The following is a 19,125-nucleotide window of genomic DNA, read 5'->3' as shown; positions in this document are numbered from 1 at the left end:
TTTTCATATTTTCAACTACACTACTTACTAAATAACAAATGGCATCAAAGTCTTGAAAACAATAGAAATCTATGTTCTCTTTTTTAAAAAAAATATATAGCTAACATCTATTGAGCTCTTAGCATGTGGCTGGCACTGTTTTTCAGTAGTTTACCCATTTTCTCAGTCAATTATCACAAAAGCCCTAGAAACCATTATCCCTACTTGATATATGAGGAAACTGGGACACAAACGGGTTCAGAAACTTGCCCAACACCTCACAGCCTCTTAGTGGTGGACCAGGACTGGAACTCCAGGTCTGAACCCAGAGTTCAGCATAGCCACTGGGCAGAGAGAAATGAGTGCACCATAACACCGGAAAAAATACCAGCCAGCAAGGCAATAAGACTGGTTCTGGTCCCTGACTGATCATGTATATCATGGAGACAATAACTTTACCTCAATGGGCCTCATTTACTCATTAATCAAATGAAAGATTACTCCTTTGCCAGGTTCTTCTGCCACATTGTGCAATGGCTCCCTCACGGTCTCCTGCAGCTTCCCCAAGGGCCAGCCTTTCCAGGCAGGATCCTCTTGCCTATTTCCGCATGCCTGCATGTGGGGCATTTTCCTACCTCCTTTCGCCTCTTGTTTTATGGATAAGTTGGCCAGAGCGGGAAGAAGTCTGGCCATCACTTTTGTTGCCTCTCCTCCTGGAGTGTATTTGAGCCGAGGATTCTGCCCTGATAAAGTGGCTTAGGTACTAAGGGAAAACATGCTCAATTTTGTCCTCTTGTCCTCTGACACGGGTCAGATCGGCTCTTGCTAAAATCAGAATGATTTAAGATACCACCCCTGGATTTAGGTTGAAACGGGTAGAGATTCAGGAAGAAAGAGGTCTCATTTGAGGTCTCAGGCTAAGCCTCCCATTTTAGAATCCCTTGCCCACATTTAGAGTCAGCACATGCTTGGTCAGATTAAGAAAGCCCTGCTTTCTTTTCCACGTGGCTACGGTTCTTATGAGAATAGCTCTCTCGACTGTTTGGAGCAGAGATTCTGCGGATTCAATCACTCCTCGTTGCTGTTTGAAGCTGTTTTTGGCTCACTCCTCCCTCACCACCTTCTTCTGGAGCAGTTCATGCCTCCACTCCCTGACCATTTTCCCAGTTCTGCATCACAAGCTGTCTTGCTTCTTTCTTCCTTGCCCTGCCTGAAGCACCTCAGCTCCCTCAGATGTAAGTAAACAGTAACAGCTCATTGTTACCTTTGCAGGTTCCCAAAGGTCAAATTTGTGCTATAGAATTGCACATAGTTTTCTTGTAATTATTTTAATTTCTCCTATATCACATTCCCAATTTGTCTACTTTTGTTTTCTCTCTTTAGCTCATCAGAATCAAGATTGTCTTTCCAAAGGACCAGATTTAAGATGTATTTATCAATTTCAACTATCTTTTTTTTGGCATTCTGTTTTACAAAGTCAACTTTCATCTCTCTTAGGTTTTTATAGTTTGTTTCATTGTTCTTCTTCAAATTTCTTAGGACAAATTTCAAACTCTTTTATTCCTGGTCTCTACTTTAAAAATGGTGGCAATTATAGCTTGAGCCATGACCCATACATTTTAGAATAATAAACCATTTTCTTTTTCTATGTTTTATGAAAAGCTTACATTTTTTTCTTTAAACTTTTTCTTTGATCTAAACGTGTATTTCTTATTTCACAATTGGTCTCCTATCCTTTTAAATTATTTAATTCTAAATTTTATTATTTAAGGTTAAAAAACATAAAATCGTTTTTTCTTTATATCCAAGTATATTCTTGATTTTTTGTAAATGTTCTATGGATAGGCACACAAAAGTGGGTATTATCTGTTCAAGAAATATAAAGTTTTAATTATATTTACTAAATAGAGTATTTATTCTATTATTTCATTTCTCTATGTCCTTACTTAGTTCTACATCCTACTTAAAATCTACTAGGTATATCTAATATGAGAGAAGCATAGTAAAGTCACCCACCAAAATGCATTTTATCAGTTTCTCCTTGCATTTCCAATAGATTTTTCCTTTGCAGATTTATTTGGTTGGCATTATGCTTAATGCATTTGGGTTTATGCTTCTTAGTTTCTTTGTAAACTGATCTTTTTTTTTTTTTTTTTGTAGGATTGGCCCTGAGCTAACATCTCTTGCCAGTCTTCCTCTTTTTTTTCCTCCCCAAAGCCCCAGTACATAGTTGTCTATCCTAGTTGCAGGTCCTTCTAGTTCTTCTATGTGGGACGCCACCACAGCATGGCTTGATGAGCAGCGTGTAGGTCCACGCCCAGGATGGGAACTGGTAAACCCCGGGAATGCACAAACTTAACCGCTCTGTCCACAGGGTGCCCATCTAACCTATCTTTTTTTAATTTTATAGTGTTCCCTTTTATCTTGTTAAATGCTTTTAAATTAACTTTAAATCTCACTTTCCCTGTCACATTCACTTAATATCTCTTTCCTTACCTTCTTATTTTCAACCTTTTTCATTTTGATTAAGGTGTTTTAATTATGAAAGGCCTGTAGCTAGCTTTTGTTTTTCACTCTAATTTGAAAGTCCTTTTTTTTTTAAGGAAGATTAGCCCTCAGCTAACATCTGCCACCAATCCTCCTCTTTTTTGCTGAGGAAGACTGGCCCTGAGCTAACACCCATGCCCATCTTTTATATGTGGGACACCTACCTACCACAGCATGGCTTGATAAGCAGCGTGTAGGTCCACACCCAGGATCTGAACCGGTGAACCCCAGGCCACCAAAGAGGAACGTGCAAACTTAACTGCTGTGCCACCAGGCCAGGCCCTGAAAGTCTGTCTTTTAATGAGAGAATTTAGTCTATTCATATTTAGGGTAGGATATATTTGATTTTTACTCTTCTATCCTACTTTATTATTTTTTTAAATTTATTACTTATTTTACATTTCTATTCCCTTTTTTCCCTTTGTGAATTTGGAATTCCCACCACACTTTTGTATTCCACTAATGGTTATCTTCTGACAAAAACAAAAACACAAAAAAACAAAAAACAAACTTTGCTATATAGATCTATAAGAATCTACTTGGCTAATATTCCAACAACTGTCATTTAGAAAGTTGATGCAATCAAAAATGTCCACTAGCCCCAGACTGGGATACAGTCAAATACAACAAATTTTTCTTCCAAGAAAGTCTGAGGTTTGCCTGATATGGATCTCATACACTGTCATAAGTTTTGTGTATAAGCAGCACATTCACCAAAAAGCCCTAACACTTCTTGTAACCATCTCTCCCTTTCTAAAAAAACCAGAACAAGTTTACTAACACAAGTTTTAACTAAATTCTGCACAAGACATTTGGGAATACAGAATTCATCATTCCTATTTCCTTCTCATAATCAGACACACATTTCTCCACTATTACCTAGAAACAAGATATTAACTATTTCCCCCACCAAAACCCACTGTTTTCACCCCAAGATAATCTATTTTTACCTACTTTTTTAAACACAAGACAAGAACATTAAAATAATTTCACCTCCCTTCACTCTCTTCCTCCTACAAGGCCTTCCAAACACTGTGATTCTGCCCCAATCCCATCCTACCTCTAGGTTTTCTAAGATTGCTCCAGATTTTCAGTTCCAGATTATTAGAATTTCCCTCATATTATGCCCTTTCTTTTCCAACAGTTCACACTGAGCAGTTTTTTAAGACATTCCTAGTCTATCCCTACACATTCAATTATGTCTGTAAATACGCACATATCCTCATGTCCGTATCTCTATTCACGGTCTTCCCCTATCTAGAGTTCCCTGCTTTGGTTTATTAGTTACTGGATAGAAAACTGGTTCTTACTGGCGAACACACCACTTCCCTAGGAGGTATCTAAACATGTGTAGGAGTATTTGTGGTTGTTACAATGACTACAGATACTACTGAAATTTGATGCTTGGTACACAGAGATGCTGGATGTCCATCTCAGGACTTGAGGAAGGTTTACCTTCTCATCTCCCATTAATACATCACTGACAAACAACATCAAACATCTGTTCCACATTTGGGCAAACATGGACCATGTCAATCTAATGCCCAATGTGTCAAAGATTTTGGGGAAGCAAAGGGAAACAACAATAATAAAATCCTAGCCAGGTCAGTGAGCAGGTAAGTGAACTGAATACAAAAAAGAGACTAGAAATGGAAGAGAGATATAGCATGGTATACTGGTTAGGAAAGCAGACCTACTAGCTATGCGACCTAAGGCAAGTTACTTAACTGCTTTGTGCCTCAGTATTCTCTTATGTAAAATGTGAATACTAATAGTACCTGCTTTGCAGAGTTGTTACTAAAATTAATTATTTGTATTTTTAAGGTGCTTAGAATAGTGCCTGGCATATGATTAGCACTACAGGAGTTATGTTAAATAAATAAGTAAAATATAAAAGGGACCACAAGAACACTTACTAAATTTAAACCTTATCATCAAGTTTGTTTCCCTCAAAAACATTAAATATAGCCACGATCATACTAACAGTTTACACTAAGTGCTGTTCTAAGTGTTTCACACACACGGACTCATTTACTCCTCACACAGATCTGTGAGGTTATTAGTGTTACTGTTCCCTTTTTACAGACGAGAAAACAGGAGCATAGAGAAGTAACTTGCTTAAGTTCACAAAGCTGGTAAAAAGGTAGAGACTAAACTTGAACCTGACTCATCTGTTTTCAAATCCACTCTCTTAACCCCTACATCTCTAACACACGAACTTTATGAGCAGTTCTGACTTTACTAATTAACAATAAGAGTAGAAATAAGACAAAGGAACTCTCTGGTGAGAGACGTGGTGAAAGCTCAGACGTTAAGTGACTCCTGTGAGTCTTAGCTTTATCCTTAGCTTTAAGATAAGTGTCTAATTGGCCTGTAAGCTTTAATAACACCCTGAGGGAAAGAAAATTTTGCCAGCAGAGATATTAGAAATTGGTCCTGACTGGTAGGCTCCAAAACCTTGCCATCCATTACCTTTAACTACACAAATGTGATCCTCAGAACAGACTCAGAGTACAGATTACCCATCTTCAAAGAAGGAAGTAATATACTCCCCCTAAACTACAACCCTACCAGTTACAGCACATTAGTTGTCAAACTTGAACTAATATTCAAGGGATAGGCATGGTAACAGGCAAACACAGTGGAGAAGAGTTTGAAGAAAAACCAGAGAGCAGCCATGGAGAGAGAATGTTTCAAAAGAGAAGAAGTGGTCAGTGAAGTCAAATGCTAAGAAAGATCAGGAAAGATGAACAGCAAATTATTCACTGAATTTAATAAGGAGTTAGGGACCTTGGAAAAGGGAGAATTAGTGGAGTGGGAGGGAGCCAAATCGGACTGTGATGGGTTGAGGAGTGAGTCTGAGGTAAGGAAATAAAATTCTTTTCAGAAAATTCTTTCAAAAACTTTACCTCTAAAAGGAAGAAGAGAATAAAATAGGACTTAAATACTTAGAACAGCTAACACTGACACAGCCCTACTATATGCCAGGCGATGTTCTAAGAGCTTTACACATATTAACTAACGCAATATTTACAACAGTATGGGTTCCTCTCCTATCACCATTTCACAAGATAGGAAAAGTCAAGTACAGAGATTTTAATATAAGGACACGGAGCTGGTAAGAGGCAGAGCTGAGATTAATATTTATTTTTTAATTTAATTTTTAAACACAATTTTAGATTTATAGAAAAGGTGCAAGAAGAGTAAAAAGAATTTCTGAATACCATTCGCCCAGATTCCCCGAAAGTTAACGTTTTGTTACATTTGCTTTATTTAGCTTTCTCTCTACATATACAAACACATTGTGGTTTCTGAATTGATAAAAGTTATAGACACACCCTTATACCCTGAAATACTTCAGTACAAACTTCCTAATAAAGGGATGCTCTTACATAGCCACAGTAAAATTATTTAAAAATCAGGAAATTAAACACTGAACGAATACTTTATCTAACCTACAGATTTTATTGAGATTTTGCCAATTATCCCAATTATAAAATCCTCTATAGCAAAAGAAAATCCAAAATTATGTGTTGCATGGAGTTGCCATACCCTTTTAATCTGAAAAAGTTCCTGAGTTTTTCTTTCTGTTTCATGATATTGGCATTTTTAAAGAGCACAAGCCAGTTATTTTGTAGAATACCTTCATTTGGTTTTGTCTCATGTTTCCTCCTGATTAGATTGAAGTCATTCACTGTGGGCAAGAATTCAACAGACATAGTTCTATTCAGTGTATCATGGCAGAAGGTACGTGATTCCATCACCGGCAAACAAATGCCATCATAGGGATTTGGTTTAGGTAGCATCTGCCAGATTTCTCCATTGTAAAGTCAAAAGTCATTAATTTACTCTTTGTAATTGAGTATCTTATGAGCATATACTTTGAGACTGCGCAAATAACCTGTTACTTTTCAGTAAGGGGGGTCAAATTTTCACCCCCCCTACCTTTTAGCATTTGTTAATGATTCTTGCTTGAATCAGTTCTCGTTGTGATGGCTGGCAAATGGTGATATTCTAATTCCATCATTCCTTGTACCTTAGTTGCTTCTGCAGTGTAAGGAGGAGCCTCTCTTTCTCCCCTACTCAGTCATTCATTCATTCCAGTGTGGATCAGAGAGTCATACCCTATTCAACAGGATATAATCGTTTTACTGTCATTTATTTTGTTGCTCAAATTGGTCAGTGGGAGCCCCTTCAAGCTGCCTCTTGTGTCTCTATCATTCTCTGAGCACTTCCTTGCTTTTTTGGCCAAAAAAGAACAAGATCATCTTGTTCTTGCCTTGCCCTAGCTCTGAAATAGCCATTTCTTTAAGGAGCCCTGGTTCCTTTGAGTGACGAATGGAATTTAAAAACGAAGATCTGCCACAAAGAGGACTGCAGTCCTACACTCTACACATGCACGAACCCTGAAAACAAAGAGGACTGCAGTCCTACACTCTACACATGCACGAACCCTGAAAACAAAGAGGACTGCAGTCCTACACTCTACACATGCACGAACCCTGAAAACAAAGAGGACTGCAGTCCTACACTCTACACATGCACGAACCCTGAAAACAAAGAGGACTGCAGTCCTACACTCTACACATGCACGAACCCTGAAAACAAAGAGGACTGCAGTCCTACACTCTACACGTGCACGAACCCTGAAAACAAAGAGGACTGCAGTCCTACACTCTACACATGCACGAACCCTGAAAACACACTAAGTGAAAGAAGCCAGGCGCAAAGGGACACTTATTCTGTGATGCCACCTATATGAAATGACCAGAATAAACAAGTCCATAGAGACAGAAAGTAGATTAGCGGTTGTCAGGGGCTGGAGTAAGGGGAGGGTCAGGAGTTTGAGGTATGGGATTCTTTTTCAGGGATGATGAAAATGTTCTGGAATTACACGGTGGTGATGGCTGTATGACCTTAAAAAATACCAAAAACCATTGAATTATATACTTTAAAAGGGTGAATTTTATGTTATGAAATTATATTTCATTTAAAATGAAACAAGATCTGGGCACCAGGTGAACTCTTTGGTCCGGGGTATCTTGCACGCAGGCCCTCTCAAAAGACAGTGTTGGGACAAAGATGTTTGTATACTCATATATGCATTCATAGGTGTACATGTGATCATGTGTAGACACACATGCCCATCTAGACATCTCTGTATACAAACCCATGATGTTCACACTGACATCTCCACAGCTAATCCAGCACTGCAGAGTTTATTGTATCCCACTCCTTTTTCAGATTTACAATTCCCTTCCACAGCAGTGTGTGACCTTAGAACGAGGATTTGAATCCAGACTGTTGAGGAGTCTTAACCACTATACTTTAGGATGTCCGTTTCTTTTAACAAAACTAAAATTTACTGAGCAAAATTCAGCAAAGATCTCTCAGTTGGTACTCACAGTGATGCTGTCCAAGAGTTTGGCCATATGTTTAATAATTTCACCATGTTGCGCAGGTTGCATCTGCAGTAATTTCTTAATAACAACCACACTTTCAGCAACAACAATTTCTGAAAAAAAAAAAATTACTCATTTAATATATGTAATTCAATTCAAATGCATTATCCTTGGTAAAATATAAATTTAAATTAGCAAAACATTCTACATGCCTTAAATAACTGGGTGAAAACTATAACATGAGTGTACTTCCAAGTTTTTGGGGTGAACATCTGTCTTAGGTAGAAGAGTACGCTTTAATTTCTAACCTCTGTTGCTGTCTCCTAGCTTCTGATATCCCTTTTAATCTCTGCTTCTTGAAGTCAAAAAAGCAAAGCAAGGTTAGGCTATGCAATCACCATAACGTTCAAGTGTCTCTGACTTTTAACCATAGTTCTCAAATACTGTTCTTTGATTCCTACCAATTATATAGTGGTAATCAAACACCTATAATCTAAATTAACATCTTTCCAATTCTAAAGAAAATCGGAATTGCTTAAATGATATGTCCATAAAAGTGAGTAGAAAGGATCAGTAGTGATAGGAAAGGTGTTCCTATAGAAATAGCATGGACTTCAGGGCCAGAAAGAGTGGGACTCTGGCTGGACTGTCTCCATTTGTCCCCAGAAGCCACTGTTTGCCTTTCTTGGCCTGTCTCTGTGCCGTTGGAGGCTGACCTCTGTGGACTGCATCAATCAGACTCCCTTGCCCCTGACCTCCCGCTGTGTTAGCCAACAGGAAGCACCAGCAGGAGTTCAGGGGGCGGGAGGAAAGAATATTATTATCCTGGATCTCTCTCCTGCCAGGCCTCTCTGGCAGTGCCTGCCTTCCTCCACTGAAGGTTTCAGTTCCTGTGAGTGGCTCTCTCCTGCAGGGTCTGGTCACTGCTCCCACTCCTCACACCCCACTTCCCTTCAATTCTAGGGATGGTAAAGGCTTCCCACCATTGCAAGCCTGTCAGCCTCAGGATGCTACATCATACCTTGCTGGTTTCCCTTAATCTTGCCCATACCTTATAAATAGTTCCTTCATTAAATTCTCTTCAATCGTCCCTTTTTAAGTGTGTCATCTATTTCTTGCCAGGACTTAACTAACACAGTAAGCAGTACTGGGAGTGGCTCCAGGAAGTGATCCTCAAACTGGGATTCTGAAATTGAGTTATCACACTGAAGTGGCTAATCACTGGTCCAGAGTTACATTTCTGGTGGCACCAGTAGAGAAATGTAACATAACACGAGCATCAGGCCTTATGGAATGAATCTTATATAAACGATTCTTAATGCTACGGATGCCAAAGAAATAAAATATAACAAAAACTTATACATTTAAATACAAATTTTATATAAAAATATAAATACAATTACACTATAAGCTGGAAATACCATGGTTTGTGTTCTGTTACTCTTTTTCTCTGAAATATATTTTCTTATCTAGATCCCTGTAAGAATATAAGCAAAATTTTTTACCAATCTAATCATTATTAAATGTATGTATTTCAACCCGCATACCTCTTTCTCCTTAAGAATGATAAATTAATATTTACATAATGTTTTGTTTTATAAAATCATATATTTCTTTTTCTTCTCAAAATAACACATGGTAGCTATCTTATTATCACCATTTTAAAGACAAAGAAAGAGAGATGCACTGGAATTATATGATTTTGTCCAGACTTCAAACTCAGAACCAGAATGCACCATTTTATCTCTAATGTTCTATGTTACTATGAGCGGGTATTACTTTTATAAAGACCACTTCTTGGAGCTCTGAGGAAAACAAAGATAAATCAGAACAAGACCCTGCCCTCATCAAAGTTACACTCTTGTAGGAAACATTAAATGGTTATGTAAGTAACTACTATGAAAAGTAAAATACACTAAGTGTGGTTTTAAAGAATCCATAGTATAAAAATTTGTATTTTTAAAATTTATTATTCAAAACATAGCCTAAGTAAGAAAAAAAATGTTGCATAATTTTAATTATCTACCTGCAGAGACAGGATCAGCTATAACTGAAATCTATCTCTGGCATTATTTATCATTTGGTGCTGTGTTAGTTTCCTATTTTGTTATAGATTACCACAAACCTAGTGGCTTAAAACACAAACTTATCATCTTACAGTTCTGGAGTCAGAAGTCAACACAAGTCTTATGGGACTAAAATCAAGGTGTCAACAAGACTAAGCTCTCTATGGAGGTTCTGGGGGAAGATCCGTCCTTCACTTCTTCCAGCTTCTGGCAGCAGCCTGCAATCCTCGGCTTGAAGCCCCCTTCCAGCAATGGCAGCACTGCAACCTCTGCTTCTGACAGCTGACTTTCCTGGCCTCCCTCTTTCCCTTACAAGGACCCTTTTGATTACATTGGGTCCACCCAAATAATCCCCCCATCTCAAGAATCTTAATCACCTCGGCAAAGTCCCTTTTGCAGGTAACATATTCATGGATTCCAGGCATTAAGACCTGGACATATGTGAAGGGACCAGGGCCGGGACGGGGGTACATTATCCTGCTCAGCCAGGTGCCTTCTCATTCCCTTCAGGTACTTGCACCCTACCTTTCCTTTATGGTACCTCCTGGTTTTCAAAGACGACAACATTGTGGTGCTACTCCACCAAAAGCACAAAATGACTCTATGTTCTGGACCTTTTCTAGCTTGCTCTTTGTCCTGAACAGAACTTAATGGTCCTCACTCTAAGAAGTCCAGCCTGCTTTTTTTAAATTTTATTTAATTTTGGTAAGAACGCTTAACATGAGATCTACCCTCTCAAATGTGTAAGTGTACGATACAGTTTGGTTGACTGTAGAGATAATGTTGTACAATAAATGTCTAGAGCTTATTCACCTTGCTTGACTGAAACTACGCCCACTGACCGGTGACTCTCCACTTCCCTTTTCCCCCGCCCCGTGCAACTATCACTCCACTCTGATTCTATGAATTTGACTACTGCATTACCTCATACAAGTGGAATCACTCTGTACTCGCTTAGCACAATGTCCTCAAGACTAGTACAGTCTATTATCCTCATTTCACAAATGAAGAATGTGAAGCACAGGGAGATGGGGTAATTTATTCAAGATGACTAACATTCCAACACGGGTAGTCTAGTTCTGCACGTAAGCAGAGAGCTGGCAACAGAGTAAGTGGCCCATATCCGAGAAGACTATGATAGACTTGTTTTATAATACTGTCTCCCTCTGTTAGATTTTGAGATCCGTAAAGGTAGGAACCTCTTACAGGCTGAACAAATATTCATCCACTCAACATTCACTAAACACCTCAACTGATTCATGTCCTCAATAAATGCTTATAGAATTACATAAAACTAAATAAAACAAAAAATAGTCCTCCTCTCCAATCCTTTTAGCTTAGAGATGATAAGGAGGTTATTCAGACAAGCAAGTTTTGCAAATATGTTACCTAAAGTAAATTACCTTAGGGAACTAAACTACCCTGAGCCAACTGAAATGCAGATTTCTCCTCAAGATCCTCAAGAAATTAGTTTATCAAATTAATCTTAGGTGGTGATATTGGACTACTTTAGAGCAAACTTCAAGCCTGCCTAGAAGAGTCTTCTCCATACCAAGATGGAAGAAGTCAACAACATTAAAAAACACAAAAAAGACAGGTCCAAGCAAAGTTTATTAAGTATATGTACAAACAATGGAGTGTAAATGCTGTCGCTGAGGTTTTAAGATAGATGATTTGAAGAGATGATGAGCTATTCATACTAACACAAAACCAAAGAATCACAGATCCTTAGAGCCTCAAAAAATCTTACAGATTTTAAAGAAACTGAGGCCTCATTCATTGTATTTATTCCTAAAGGCAGATCCTGCAGTAGGAAGAGAAAGGGGCTCTGTTGTCAGCATTGGCCATTTTAAAGTTAAAAATAGTATTACTTCCTTTAATATTACTGATTTAATATAAATATTCTCCTTATTTGTTTTACCACTCACTTTTATTGAGCCAGATTTCCAAATGACAAAAGTGTAGCACATACGATAAACAGTTAAAGAATCAAGTATGGTGGGTTAATGATGACTATGCGGCCGGACTCTAGACAATACAATTTAAGTTTCTTAATATTCAAACCACAGAAAAAATGCATGGATATAAAGAAAGTTTTAATTTACCAAAAACACAAGCTTAAACATTACCATATCATGGTTTAAAGTAATAAATCCCCCATCTTTAAGAGTGATTACAGATTACATTATTCTCCTGTTATCTAATTATTAAACAATCTATTCTTCCCTTAAAAAGTGTTACAGGAGTAGAATATTCATCTTTTAAATCAAATTCAATAAAAAAACATTTTTTGAGAAATTAATTAATGTAGTTACAAAGCTATAGCAGAAACAGCTGCTCTAAAATCCACAGCTTAAAAATTTCACATAAGAAAAAAGGGTCAAAATATAAAATCAAAGATTACATAAAATATAAAACTGAGAAACCTTGAACACATTTTGTTTTTGGAAGAAGTAATCAGTGTTCTAACTAATTCGTGGTGCTTTTTGTATGCAACTATATTTTACAACAACAATTACCCAGGTGAACCGTGGTTCTGGAAAAATTTTTTCAAGGAGTGTATCTTCTTTGTTCAAATAGAAAGTCATTATTAAAGGCAGAGAAAAATAAAACAAAATTTTAACTTACATTTTAAAATGTGACAAGAAACAGAGACAACAAAAGGATGTTATTGTTAAAAGCAGAAATAGATAAAATGGATAATATTTAGAATCCTATCTCCCCTAGTTACCTTCTACAGTCAAACTTTTTGAAAAGTATTTCCTTGATAATTTTTGTTGCCATTTATTTGGAGTGTTAATACTGCATGTAGACAAAAGTTCTATCCATTGTCATATTTGGAGTTTATAGGTAAAAGTTTATAATTTTATGGTCACAATAAAAATCTCACTCTTATTGCGGGATAAATTTTGTTTCATTATTTTTTTTCATCAGAAGTACTTAAAACAATGTTACAGTTTTCTAAAGAGATTCACATGTGGGAAAAGATAACTAGGGATAATAAAGTTATTGTAGCGAAAAGTTATTTTTCAAATAAAATATAAAGAATAATCAATTTTGTTACATTTCACCTATGCCATATATGCTTGTGTCTAGATATGACATAATTATATTTAGAATTCCACAAATAATTTCAATGATTTTACATAGGAAATTATGCTTTTCCTAAAAAGAATCTTATTTCAATCAAATATACAATTATAACAAAAGTCCTGTAAATAAATTATTTTAAAGGTGAAAATCGACTCATTTTTCTTTCTTTCTCCAAATAGTCTCATTTATTCTAAAGCCATACCATAGAAATAACTGACATTTCACCACAGAACAGTATGAAACCTAGATTACGTATTTCACTGGATAGTACCTAAGGAATTTTACAAAATGGTTAGATATTGTTTGGCTTAAAAACATGAAGCTATTCCAAATTGATGACTTTTAAATCTAGTCAATCTTAAATATAAAATGACTAGGTGAATTTCTGAAAAAAACAATGGAAGGTGTGCATTTAACATACTGTTTTGATCTAGGCACTTCTCCATATTAAAAGCCATTTGCCTGCTTTTAGCACCCTCTGCAGGTGAACCAATATTATACATGACTTAAACGCCATTAAAAAGCAGTAAAATGGAACCTCTGGAAAAGGTACAAGGAAGGTGGTTAAATTGTGAGGAAATAAAATAAACAAATTACACTTTCTTAGTTCTGTTTAGGCAAGACAAATACTGTTTGAAAGTTAATTATCTCATTTACTAAAACAACAACAAAAAACTGTGTGCGTGTATGTGTGCGCATGTGTGTACTGCAAAGATAAAACACTACTCATCGTGACCATGCTACTGACAGAAGGAAAAACTAAAATGTAATGCTTAAAATGTTACAATTTGCGGATCATATCAAGAATACCAAAATGATAAATTACTTGAAGATAAAGTGAAACTGTCAACTTACCATCCCTGTTGGACAGCAGACACACCAGGCCACTGAGGCACGTGTCAGTGACTTCCGAGATGTTGGTTGCACATCTGCCTATAGTCTGAATAGTGGCTGCAGCAAACTGTTTATCCTGGCTTTTCACATAGGTCTGAAAAATAGTATTTCAACCAGCTTATACATTGTATAAACTATCAAGTGAACAAGAAATCCCTATTATATTAAGCTTTATACATAATCTTCTCAACTATAGGCACAACAGGAGATCCAACTGATAACTTAGCTGAATTCAGTTTCGTTTTTTCACTCAAAGAACGTGCCCATAGAAGAGGCATGTTTTCAAGCCAGGTTCATTCCCCTGTGGCCATGGCGGCTTGTGACTCCAAAACAGAGAGTGTGGGCAGCCCCCCAAAGACAGCAGTCAGTGTAAGGGCACAGTTGAAGGAGATGATGAAACTCTTCCCTTTGAAAGTTTCAGTTCATTTAACCAGCAGCATCTGTGAATCTATGAAAAAACAGGTTGCTTTCTCAGGGATCCTAAATCTAAAAACTGGGAGAAGAGGAAGAAAAGGACCAATAAGCTACCGACAAACACTTTACTTTCCAAATGGTATCTGAATGGCAGTAAAAGTACAACAGTAGCTACAGTGAGCAGCACTTCAATACAGGCTTTATAAATACTTTGTTTACAACAAAATAGAATATTACACTTCCAACATAGATTTTCTTTAAAACAATGCTTTAAAAAAACCCTGTAAATTATATATTTATACAAACTTATAAAGAAAGAAATCACTTATTTGGCAACAAGAATTGAAAAGATCCTGACAAGATTTATCATAGCCCTAAAAAGTTTCACTTTGGTCATAACTTTCTTCATTTAAAAACTAAGCTTTTATTGTTTACAGAAATGAATGTACTTTTAATATGCATATTTCCATTTATATATTATATACGAATGGAATTTAAAATCCCATTTTCAACCGAAATTTTAAAGAAAGATTCCCAACCTCAAATGAGAACTAACACTATGGTTATCTAACATCTGACATCTATACATTTAAAGGGTGCCTAAATGACAACTGGAGGAGAAAAATCTAAGAATATATAAAAGAACATATAAATTTAGTGAAGATGGTATCAAGAACATGATTACATCTTGAAGAAATAAATTAAACAAGTTAAACTCTTTTAGTTCCATGTCGGAAAGATCAATTGTACTTCAAACCAGTTCCCAGTTCATTCCCTAATTTCCTCAACTAAAAAAAAAATACGTCTTTACAAAAATTCTCTATTTTACTCAAAAAGTTATTATAAGTAAATTGTACACACCAATGAATATAACCCATAAATACAGAAAGAAGGTACAAATACACACAGTGATAAAAGCTTATACAAGAGGAAAGAATATATTAAAGTTTGGCTAAACAATGGACCTTAATCTTGATATTAAATGAAATGACCAGATCAACAATATTTTGAAACAAGTCCAGTGTGTCACCTCTGTACAACTAAACAATACTACAAAATTACCTGAGACTCATGCCCTACAACCCCAGTAAACTTGATATAAGCAGAAAGTAGACAGCAAAAGGCCCCCCAAACAGATTACATACCACGACAGGAGAAAGGACAACAGCAAACATGAAGACAAAAGTTAAAAATAAATAAGCAAACGTAAAAATGAAGTAAAAATCAATTTCAAGCAATGTTGTATAGCTATAGATTACTGGATAAAAACTTGAGATACCATATTTTCTGGCATGTAAACACAACATGCATAGGTAACCAAGAAATCCTAATTTTACAAAAGACTTTTCTAGAAAAATACATAGCATGAAAGTACAGTAATTCACTTATGAAATTATAAATCATGGACATGCTATAATATTCTACTACTATTAAAAGTACAAGATCACATAGCCAGAAAAAAATACAATGTCTATATACAGCTAAAAAGAAATTTAATATGGGCATATAGAAGGATTATGGCAACAAAATAAATTAAATCTATAAAAAGTTCAGAGTTGACAAAAACTCTGTGCTTAGTGTGTAGCATGTGGTATACTTTCATTGAAAATACTGCTCATGAAATGTGAAACTAATAATATTTACATGAGGTTTCCCATTGCTGGGCTCCACCACCACCTCTTTATAGAGCTGACCTTTCCAAAATGAAGGGCCTAATAACCATGAGGTAATTTTTGAATATTTTTGGGGGATGTGTACCTGGGAGGTAGCTCATCCATTAGCGTCGATGGTTTAAAAAATACAAAACAAAAATAACAATAAAAAAATCATCATGGGGGCAAATTTAAACCAATTTTTTTGGAGCAATACATGAAGCTGAGAGGACAATGTCTGAAAGAGTGATAGGTCAATCAAATAGGGACAAGCAGGTAAGAACTGAAGCCATTTTCAGGAGTGCAGAGTATAGAAAGGAATATTGATGATGACAGCACACAGAGTGGAATTATGCTGAAATCATAATTTTGAACAAAGAAATATAAACCAGTCTTTTAAATTCTATAAAAATGTGAAAGGGACTACTATTCCATTTCCTTTAAATTTGTAGTTAATGTTTATTCTTGAAAATTTATAAATTTCTTAGTTGCCAATCTTGTCCCAAATCACTGTTTTATTTACACACTACCTATCTCTAAATTGAGAAAGATGTATATTTAAATTTAAACTGAACAGATGTTTTAGAAGTTACTTTATAATTAATATTGTATACAAACCTGAAATTCTCGAAGAAGAGTTGATATGTTAGCTTCATTTGCCAAGTTTGTCAAAATTTCAAGCTATGGTAGACAAAAGAAAAAGTAAATATTTTAAAACAAATAGAAAGGATGAATTTAATAAAGACTAGGAATTTAACAGAGAGGTAACTTCAGTTTTTTAAAAAAGTCAGACTGTTACAAACGTTGTGAGGCATTATACCTTTCAGGTGAACTTTATCTCCCTAAATCTACAAATAGAGGAGAGATAATTACACAGTCCTTAAAAAATAATTAGGAAAAAGAGAATCCTAAATCTTGCTTAATTGTTTGTCCCAACTTTACAATTTATATTTAATTAATCTAAACAATTTAAAGTAGTTTGACTTCTTTTTCCTTTATTTAGAAAGTTAAAAAACAACTTGTCCTCCATGTAATATCTCTGTTTTCCAGATACCAATTAATTCTCTTTATTCGTTCTCATTCATCCTACCATTCCAAATACTTAGACATTTTAATTCTCTCTTCTGGATTTATAGCTATAAATACAATTAAAAGGCCATCTCCAATAGGCTCATTTAAAATATTTCAGTTTTTACTCATAAAGAATATTCAATTAATCTGAAGAAAAGCATGAAAAAGGAAAAATGGAACGAGAACACGGGACAAAGAGAAACAAAACACAAAATACAGACAGACACATTCGATAGCAATAATTATATTAAAAGTAAACAGTCTAAACACTCCAATTAAAAGGCACAGATTGTAAGAGTTCTTTATGTATTCCGGGTACTAGTCATTTTTCAGATATATGTACTAGGAATATTTTCTCCCAGATTAAGGCTTGACTTTTCCATTTATTTTGATGAGGATATTTTAATTTTTATATAATATTTTTAAAAACAATCTCAAACACAGAAAAGGTAAAAAGAACTACTTTTGATCTGAACCATTTGAGATACAGTTACCAGACTGATACCACATCATTCCCCAATATTTCTGTGTATATTTCCTACAAACAATGCCATTGTCCTACATACCACAATACAATCAAGAAAACCAGGAAATTAACACTGATACATCACAGCTATGCAATCATCTCTCCCCATTTACGTTTCACTAATCGTCTCAATCAGGTATAACAAAAGGATTCAGTTTAATATCTCACACTTTGTCTTTTTAGTGTCCTTCAGTCTGAAAGTTTCTCAGTTTTTCTTTTGATCTTCACAACCTTGAAACTTTTGATGACTGCAAACCAATTATTTGGTAAAATATCTTTTAATTTGAGAGTGTCTTAGATTTTCTTATGATTAAACCCAGTTTCCATGTGAATAACCAATCATTCCAATATTTTCTGAATATCTCCTCTAATATATAGTACATTTTCATACACATGGATGTTTCCAGGCTTTCTATTTTATTCCACTTACTTTTCTGTCTAAATATAACATTGTTTCAGTCATTATAGTTTTATATCCCTAACTACACTCTCTAATATAGTTATCATTCCCTGAACACAACACTCTTTCATAATCCTTGTGTTAGCATAAACTGTGCCTTTCTCTTACTCCCAACCCCACAATCTCCTAATCAACCTACCAACTAACAACCAAAAACCTCAGGAAAATGTTATTCTTTTAAGATCCATTCACATATCATCTTTCCCACTAGTCTTTTTTAAATCTCTCAGAGGATTAATCTCACCTTTCTGTTTCTGACAGTACTCAATTCAAATCTTCATATCACTTAAAACATATAGTGCTGAAATTATCTATTTACATGTCTGTCTCCTTCAGTAAACTGTGAGTTATTCAAGGTGCAGGCAGCATGTCTTAACTCTGTATTATTGGAATGTAGCAAAGTAACTAGAACATAATAATATAGTTTAGAAAGTACAAAGAAAATTCCTATTGTGTTTATGTTTTTTTAAAAGCAGGTCTCCATTTTGCAGACGCTAGAAGGTATAGCAATATCTCCAGGGTAAACATGTACTAGATCACCTGAAAAACAGGAGCATACATACCTTCAGGGTCTTGATCATAGTTGGATCAGTTGACCTAACATAGAAACTCTTCAGATAAGGTTCAAACATACCCTAGATTATAAAAATAAATATATAAATGCACCTATGGTACTAATGCATTCATTTCTCTCTTGAATTATGTGTTCACAATGTACATACCTTTCTTTGAATTGACATAGTTGCTATATTCTGTAGAACAATATACTGTACTTCCCTAGAAATTAAAGAAATTTCACTGAGTATATTTTCCAATGAAATATCTTTAAGTAAAGAGTACATTAAAGAAAAACAATCAGCGATAAGTTTCATATTGAAAGGAACTCTTAAATATTTAAAAGTTTTTAGTAGATCTTAGATATTTATACCTTCTTTTAAAATTCATTTTCCCCATAAAGTATTACTAAATTAGAATATTAGATTATTTGATTCGTCATGAGGAAGAGTTAAAATCACTTTTA

The 19,125-nt window shown here is 35.4% G+C and overlaps 1 protein-coding gene across 9 annotated transcripts in view; it reads right to left on the bottom strand.

The window, feature by feature from the left end:
• Window positions 1-19,125, bottom strand: part of AP3B1 (adaptor related protein complex 3 subunit beta 1) — a 227,657-nt gene that overhangs the window by 109,149 nt on the left and 99,383 nt on the right. For all 9 annotated transcript variants that reach the window (XR_011425714.1, XR_011425716.1, XR_011425715.1 and 6 more), the window contains exons 10-14: window positions 18,827-18,881; window positions 18,668-18,739; window positions 16,666-16,728; window positions 13,943-14,075; window positions 7,932-8,041 (exon numbers count right to left, since the gene is read on the bottom strand). Coding sequence is in view for 6 of the 9 variants with exons in the window: in XM_001918342.6 (XP_001918377.2) it covers window positions 7,932-8,041; window positions 13,943-14,075; window positions 16,666-16,728; window positions 18,668-18,739; window positions 18,827-18,881 (433 nt within the window). In the remaining 3 variants the exon portion in view is untranslated. The remainder of the gene's footprint in view (window positions 1-7,931; window positions 8,042-13,942; window positions 14,076-16,665; window positions 16,729-18,667; window positions 18,740-18,826; window positions 18,882-19,125) is intronic.

This window comes from Equus caballus, chromosome 14, assembly GCF_041296265.1.
Source record: "Equus caballus isolate H_3958 breed thoroughbred chromosome 14, TB-T2T, whole genome shotgun sequence".
Lineage (NCBI taxonomy): Eukaryota > Metazoa > Chordata > Mammalia > Perissodactyla > Equidae > Equus > Equus caballus.
The sequence above is the reverse complement of the archived record's forward strand: the minus strand, read 5'-3'. Positions and strand labels throughout refer to the sequence as shown.